Source organism: Macrobrachium nipponense, chromosome 41 (genome assembly GCF_015104395.2).
Source record: "Macrobrachium nipponense isolate FS-2020 chromosome 41, ASM1510439v2, whole genome shotgun sequence".
Taxonomy (NCBI): Eukaryota; Metazoa; Arthropoda; class Malacostraca; order Decapoda; family Palaemonidae; genus Macrobrachium; species Macrobrachium nipponense.
This window is the reverse complement of record NC_061102.1, coordinates 24,873,425-24,881,556: the sequence shown is the minus strand read 5'-3', so window position 1 is coordinate 24,881,556 and position 8,132 is coordinate 24,873,425. Positions and strand designations below refer to the sequence as shown.

Below are 8,132 nucleotides of genomic sequence, written 5' to 3'. Positions count from 1 at the left end.
TGTAGTCCGAGACAGCTGACGCTAACGGCTGTTCTTCTTCGACGGAACTCCCTGGACTACTAAGTTCCCCTTCCTCCCTAAGAGGAACTGGAGAACGCCCATCAGGAGAGGGAGTACGTCCAGCAGTCTCAATCCTGAACAATGACTTCCGTTGGATGGAAGTACCCGCTACGGGATCGGAAACAGCCCTACGTCTATCCTTAGAAGGAAAAAAAAAACGACATCTTGTGAAAGAGGAGCGTCCCCCCTTAGAAGCAACGGGTAAAAACTGTCTTAACAGACACGTCCCTACGAGAGGAAGCGCGAGCTTCCTGACGAGAGGCGCCAAAAGCGTCCTGCTTAGCCAAGCAAGCGTCCTGTTGAGCGTCCTGCCTCGCTCGAAAAGCGTCCTGCTTCGAACGGCGAGCGTCCTGCGGAGCGTCCTCAAAGGCGTCCTGTCGATAACTCACAGCGTCCTGCTTCGAACGCCGAGCGTCCTGCCGAGCGTCCTCAAAAGCGTCTTGTAGAGAGCGCAAAGCGTCCTGCTTAGAACGCCAAGCGTCCCGCCGAGCGTCCTCAACAGCTCCCTGCCGAGAGCGCAAAGCGTCTTGCTTCGAACGTCGAGCGTCCTGGCGAGCGTCCTCTCCTGAGAGAGCGAAAGATCTACTCGGAGAACGAGAACGGTGACGATCCGGAGGAGGCGAGAGAGATGAGCGAGACGAGAGAGAAGGAGGCTGCTTCGTCCTCTTGACGGGCAGCCGAACGTCCTTCCTACGCTTAGGCTCGACTGCTGCTGGGCGAGTCCTCTGAGCCATCAGCGACGTAATCTGGTCCTGAATGGACACTAGGATATCCTTCGTAGGTGACGAAGGAGCATAAGAAGGGGCAGGACTGAGCCTGCGAGAAGGCGAGGGGCGAGGGGACGTCCTTCCTTCTAGCAGGTACAGCTATCTGCCTCTCAGGTGAACACGCCTGTGCGTGGAAACAACGTCCTCGTCGGTAGAAAGCCTTCCTCTCTTCTGAGGAGGAAAGGCGTCATAAGCGTCCTCTGACGAAAGTGGAGACATAGGACGTGAAGCGTCCTCAAAGCGAAAGGTCCTTTTCAACGGACGCGAGTCTCTCCGAGCGCTCCACCCCTTGCGCGGGGAGGACGCTTCGGAGGACGAAAAGCAATCTTTCAGGACACGCGTTCGTACGCGCTCCTTGGCAGCCTGGGATTTAGCAACAAGGCCTGCCGAAGGGACGCCAGATCGGTGGGGAGCCCCCGTAACCCTCTTGCGGCATTCGACATACCCACTCCCTGAGTCCTGGGAGTCCGATACGAGGTCTAGGACCTAGAGGCATTATGGGGCCGATCTGACGCCCCCTCCACAACACTAGGGGCGGGTCACTAACACAAACTTTCACAGGGCCAGTTTCTAGGGCCAAAACCTTAGATTCGAGAGCACGAATAGACTCTAGAATCAGAGAAAGGGTGTTACCTTCTCCAGACACAGCACTGGGGCCCGAAGGCAACAAAACAGGATTAGGTTGAGCAAAATCTACTGGTGTTAGAGGAGGAGAAATGGTTACTATCCTTACCTTTAGTAGAACTGCCTTGGAGGAAGACCTCCAGACTCTATCGCGCTCCAATTTACGTCGATAGGTCTCATACATCTTCCATTTATCATCATCCAAATCCTTACATTCATTGCACCGATCATCAACCATGCAAACAAACATGTCCCCTGCAATCCATACAAACTGTGTGAGGATCAACTGAAGGTTTAAGAAGCCTCACCTTACATTCACTCCCTAACACACACTCTGAAACTTCCAGTACTTGATCCCGACATCATGTACACAGAAAAGCCAATCCAAAATCAAAAACCAATCCACTATTACGCGTGCCAATCCAACAATCCAGAAGTCGATACCAAAAGTCAATCCAGATAATATTAAAGCGAGATAATCAAAAATCCTAGACGGAGGTACTGTAAACAGATGTTTGCAGCACCGGCGACAGAAAAAATATGAACAGAAAATGGGAATGGTTCCTGATATCCGCCTCCCAGCGGCGGGAATGGGTACTACCACCTGGCCGCCCCACTACGTGTGCCGCGAGTTTTAAATTCTGTCGGACGTCAGAAATACAGCTATATATATATCTGACAGGTAAGTTTCATGAACAAAATATTTTTTCCGCTTCCGCGCTCACTCCGAAACCCACCCGGCATACGGGAGACAATTTTTATTATACCCCTTCGGCGTAACAGGGTTAACCAAAACTTGGTGCCATTAACCGAAACTTGCCGCCATTAACCAAAAAACTTGGCGTCATTAACCGAAACTCGGCGCAAAGAGCCATAAATTGCAGATTTTTCGGTTATCAGCACCCCGATGAGAACGGAACCCACGCCATTAACCAGGGACTGCCGGTACAGTAATTTTATATACAGTACTTCCGTATTCACGGGGATGGGTACCAGACACCCGCCCCACCCCACCCACGCCCCGCGCGAATAGTTGGAACCCCTATAAAAATGCTTAAAACCTCCTATTTTGTTAATTTACACTCAAGAAAAACCCACTAAAAATGTTTATACTACCTGGTTTTGTACTTTTACCACAAAAAGTGCATTTTATGATGAAATTGATAAAAAAAACAGGAATGTGTGGATATTCTCATACAAAAACACCGAAAATAGGCAAATTTCCCACAAACAATGGGGGAAAAATGTTCCAGAGAGAAATCCACAAATGCGAGAGTCTGCGAATCCAAAGAACGCAAATACAGGGGGTCCACTGTATCACAGCAAGGTATACAGGCATGAACTTGATGCCATTATGCTTCTTAAGTTTCTACTGTTTACTCTTCATTTGCTTGCCTGCCAACCATACACTGACATACAGGCTTGAAACAGTAATACTGTAAAGTAATTTTAGTGTTATAGTGTTTTTAAAGTTTCTATTTTTCACATCACAATTTTGACTGTATATAATTTCCTTAAATTAATTTATGTTGTAAAGACTTTTTACTTTCCTTTACACTCTCCTAAGCATCATATTTATGGTCGATTTTTAGATTAATCATTATACAGGCAGTCTCCAGGTTACGCTGGGGGTCCCGTTCTGATGCTGCGCTGTAATCTGGAAAACGATGTAACCTGTAATGTCACAAGAAAAATGTATACAAATGAAAGTCTTACCTTTAATCCCCTGGGTCTACTGTACAGTATTTTAATTGCATTCTGATGTAATGTGCATCCAAAAACCTCAAAATTTTGTTGTTATATTGTGACTTTATGTATTTTTACTGTTCCGTCGAGGTGCAAGATGATGACTGGAACCCGGAACTGATTTTTTTTATTAATATAATTGAAAAGCGATGTAAGCTTGGAGCAACATAGCCCAAGTCTGATGTAACCTAGGGACTGGCTGTAGTTTATTTGAATAAGCCATTTTATTAAGATTCATCCAAGGATTTGTTCTTTAATGAGAACTGAAAACCAGAGCAAAGTAAGCTGATAAAGCCAATCGCTTCTATGGCAAGAGATAAAAGGGAATAGATGAAATGCAAAATGCAGAGAGCAACACAGCTAGAGCCAAAGGGTCAGTAAAGAGTACCTTTAGTACCATTGCCAAGTTAGGCAAGGAACACTACATGCAGCCTCTTATGATTAATCAACTGACCAATAATCTTATGCTGGTGGTGCTACAGACCTAACAAACCACAGTATATATCAATAGAAGAAACTGATTCGATTGGTATCTCTTAACAGGTTACTCATAATCCAGGTCTCTCAGTTACTCGCATCATACCACCTATGGTCAACTCAAGAACATTATAATGACACCATAGTATTCATGGAAATCATTGTAGCCTTAATTAACACGGTCAAATTCTCTCAGACATGTATTTTCTGAATGATTAGAGATGGAGGAAAGTGAATTGTCAGAAAATCTGCCGTTGCGTGGCAGTATGTGGGCATTTTTGACCAGTCACCAGCAAGGAACAGCCAGCCTCATTCTTTCACATAAATCTTATAAAACAGCCAGAACTTGGAAAAAGGGAGGATGGCACTTCAGTTTCACTGATGGGTTTGTAGGTAAAATGTTGCTAATTTAATCAACGCATTAATCATTTCATAATAACTGCATAAAAAATTGTTATTTCAGAGGTATGATTCTCATATACAGGGAAGTTCTGATGGGTCTAGCAGACCACTTGTTATCAGAGTAGGTCAGGAACCAAGTATCAAAGGTAATCCCATGTGATAATGTAAATAGCTGAGGTGTCAGTTGTGAATAGATGGGAAATGATCAACCCCTACCCCATTTACCCAATATCTCACTGTTAAAATTAGCATAAGTAAACTCATATCACCACATACCTGCATTTAAGATGACCTTGATGTCAACATTCTTCTTGAGGCCATTGGAATATTAGAGTGCCTGACCTCTAGAACACTAACTCTAAACCGATCAGGCCTCTCTGGATACACCTATGCACACACACACTTGAAGTATGACTTGTCTTAGCCACAGGGAGGGACATCATATTCTGGAGATTTGCACTCCAAAGATTTATGAGCAATATCCAAATGGGAAATTTAAAATGGTGCAAAATCTCCACAAAATCAAATATCAAAACTCACTAAAATACATCTATAATCAGAAAGATATTCTACATCTAAATCATGTTTGAGGAATACATTTCCTAACCTTAGATAAATATTAACTTGTGAACTTTAGTTGCAGGTTAAAACCTAATCAAACCATCTTCCCATATGCTCACACAAGCTTGATAAAAACAATCAGAATATTAATGCACAAATAAAAAACCACAACTAATAAGGAATTGCCTTTATTACACATACACACAAACATGTATGTGTCTCGAAATTTCTTACAGTTCACTGCCTGCATATAAATTAAAAAAGAAAAACCTTTTGTAGCACTTAGGATTAGAATGAAGACTGCTATGAAACAGGATTTGCAGCTAATCTTTGTTCCTTGAGGGTATCTCTTAATAATGATTCTTGGGCTGCAATGGCTTCTTGCTCAACTTCTCCCCAGCTGGGATGCCACAGACGAGATGAGATTCTTTCAAGTCCTACAGCATATACTGAATGGCATGGAATAACACTCTTTTTCACCTGCAAATAAAAACAAGAATAGATGATCAACTGCGGTAGTAGCGGTTATAAGCTCTCTGAGATTCTAGGTCTAAGAGGTCATCTGAAGTGATTCATAATCAACCACTGATATTCTGATAAATTACAAATGACATACTCTGTACACATTTTTGGGCTAAGCGCAGCTCATTATCTTGAATTCTTAATTTATTGTTTCCCATTTTGTAACATATGTATTAAAGTAAAGCAAAATTATTCAAGTTTCAAAATTACATCCTAACCAGCAGTATACCATGAAAAATAAATTCACCAAGACTGACTAAAAAAATCCAATGTCCAAGTTTTAGGATCCCAAACAAACTTATTTACATTCACAAAATAATGTCTACATATCCAGGTTCTTTATCTGCAGTTTTATAAGTAGAAGGAGGTAGTATATAATGAAGAAGTTCATAAAAATCAACATACCTGTAAAGCTTCCAATAAATCGAACAAACTTATAGGAGGCAAAGGACTATCAAGGGGAGGTGCGCAAGATGCTAGATGCGCTGCATTTTGGTCAGCAGAATCCACTGTTGGCCAAATTGGTCTTGAGCCAGCTTCACCTCCCTCCCCAGTAGGTAATCCTAAACTGAAAAAAAGAAGAAACAGGAACATAGCAATTTTGATCAATGAGAAAATATAATTCAATTAACTTTACAGTAATCTCACGTACACATTGAAAATAGACACTTCTCCATTAGAAAACTATCTTGTAGTGTTACACTAGATATACACTAGAGTGATGAATTCTACAGCCTATACAGCCTCTGCCCAGCCTGGTTGTGATAAATCAAAATAATGACCATTGATCCACAATAATCAAAAAGGGATTTTATGTACGAAAATACAAGATTAGCAATATGAATGCCAACCACAATTTTGTACAAAAACTTTAAAAATCTAAAAATCAGGAAAGTTCTATCAAATCTTAATGTTATGTCTATTTTACACTGAACATGACATTCTTCCAAAAGATAGTGTTCATATAACAAAGTTCATTGCAAATTCTCATTTATGTTTTCAAGGATTTTGAGCTTTTGAATGGTGCCCTCTCCTATACTCTGAAAATTATTGCATACATAGTAGATGCTACCACGAATTCTACCCTCTTAACTCTTATCTTCAAGTCATTCATAAACCAACCAAAACTGCAAGACACACTAGGGAAAAGAGCCATGTCACACACTGCCATATGCTGAGTGAAAATCATTTAATGAGATGACTAGTTTAGACTAAGGAAACAGCAAATACCACAGTTAACTGGTCAGGATTGTTTAGAATAAGGGGTTTGTAAACATACTTCAGAATGTGTCAACAAGTTATAATAATATACAAGTACTTCTAAACATAGTAAAGAAATGAAATAATAAGAACTAAAGCCTTCAAAACAGGGATACACAAAACAGAAAATTTTTCAATGATCATCTGGATAATGATTACAAACCTTTCAGACATCCAGTCATTCAAAGAGCCTGTATTTCGTAACCAAGGATTAGGTGGAGTTGTTCCAAGAGAATGCATAAATCTCCCTTCTCTAACACGATAACCACGACGTCTGCTAACCACTGCCATTATTATATTCTTCAAACATTGCTGTGAACAACAAAGAAATTAAATTGGTATGGTAAAATTTAATACCATAAGAATTAATAAAAGTACTTTACAGCATCTACATGTCCTTTTGTATTAAAAATATAAAACAAATACATGCAAGATGAATTTTTAGTTGACCTACACTACACCACAGCCATCGTCTTGGAATATATTTAAGAAGCTATGGGAGACCAAATAAATTAGAGGACCAAAAGAATAATGTACTTCCTCAAAGCTGTACCTATAGTTATATTTCTGGGCTCAACCTGTGCCGCTCCGTGAAATGCTCCTTATAGCATCATTTCTAAGGTATAAAACTGCTATATATACCAGAGAAAAAAGTTGCATGGAATGCCGGGCATATGCCTAGCTCGCTCACCCATACAGGGTGTCGGTATAGTAACTGGGGCATGAAAAACCACTCTCAGAGGTCTCTTACCAATTAGTTATCTCCTCTCCCAACATCCCCCGTTACTACGAGGTGCCGTTCTACATCCCACTACTGCCCGCCACCCCTCTACCACCCATGCGTACCTAAACATTCCTTTCAATAGCATCGTACGAAGTACTACTGTTTTTCGTTTGTTGATTTTTTGTGCTTGATTTTCATAATGTCGGACCTCCTAGAAGCTTCCACTACTAAGTTGAGTACTACTATTGGTTGTGCTATGCACTGAAGTTGCGTTCTCTTTATCATAGGTATTTCCTACGAGAATATGATCTTGATCAAGGATCGTAGATATCCGACCCAGTCGGCCATTTTGATGTCGCTACTTCACCGAGCTTTGTTTACATGTTGATTGACCATTAGTTCCTCATACTAATGGCAATCATTTTTTGTCCTAGACATATGGAAATAAATGCACTTTTAATATTTTGTATAATTTTTATACGATGTTTACGTGGGTTTTAGATATTTAGTGATTTGGCATACACTGGGCTACGGTCCGAGCATTACATGTTCGAGTCATATCCTACTTTAGGGAGTTTCCCTTGGTTTGACAACTTTTGAGCGTAATTTATCTTTGCTTCTTAAATCGGCAATCACCCGATTTCGTAGAGATATTATTAAGAGTGATATAGCCTACCTGACCATATCGGTATCTCACCCGATGTTGGAGACCTACGCTATTCTCGCTCGGCTTAATTTTTGTCTAGCTTAATATTATGTTGTATTCGTTGTGTGCCATTATTACCTAATTATCTATTATTCACTTTAATTTTGGGTCATTTAGTTTTGTAAGCTACATATCTCGTGGTTCAATTGGATCTTTATCATCGGTAGGGTTGTCCCACCTCGACCGGTCATATGGTCCACTTGATCGCGACGAACCAGTTCGCTCTGCCGCTCCCGCCTAGTACCCCTTCGGGGAGATACCTTTTATCACACGATTCAGGTTA

General features: G+C 41.3%; 1 protein-coding gene across 1 annotated transcript in view; it reads right to left on the bottom strand.

Moving 5' to 3' along the window:
- Nucleotides 1-4,809: 4,809 nt before the first annotated feature.
- Nucleotides 4,810-8,132, bottom strand: part of LOC135212614 (transcriptional adapter 1-like) — a 73,327-nt gene continuing 70,004 nt past the window's right edge. Inside the window, exons 5-7 of the mRNA XM_064246191.1 lie at nucleotides 6,583-6,731; nucleotides 5,565-5,727; nucleotides 4,810-5,117 (exon numbers count right to left, since the gene is read on the bottom strand). Coding sequence (XP_064102261.1) covers nucleotides 4,941-5,117; nucleotides 5,565-5,727; nucleotides 6,583-6,731 — 489 coding nt within the window. The 3' untranslated portion in view covers nucleotides 4,810-4,940. The remainder of the gene's footprint in view (nucleotides 5,118-5,564; nucleotides 5,728-6,582; nucleotides 6,732-8,132) is intronic.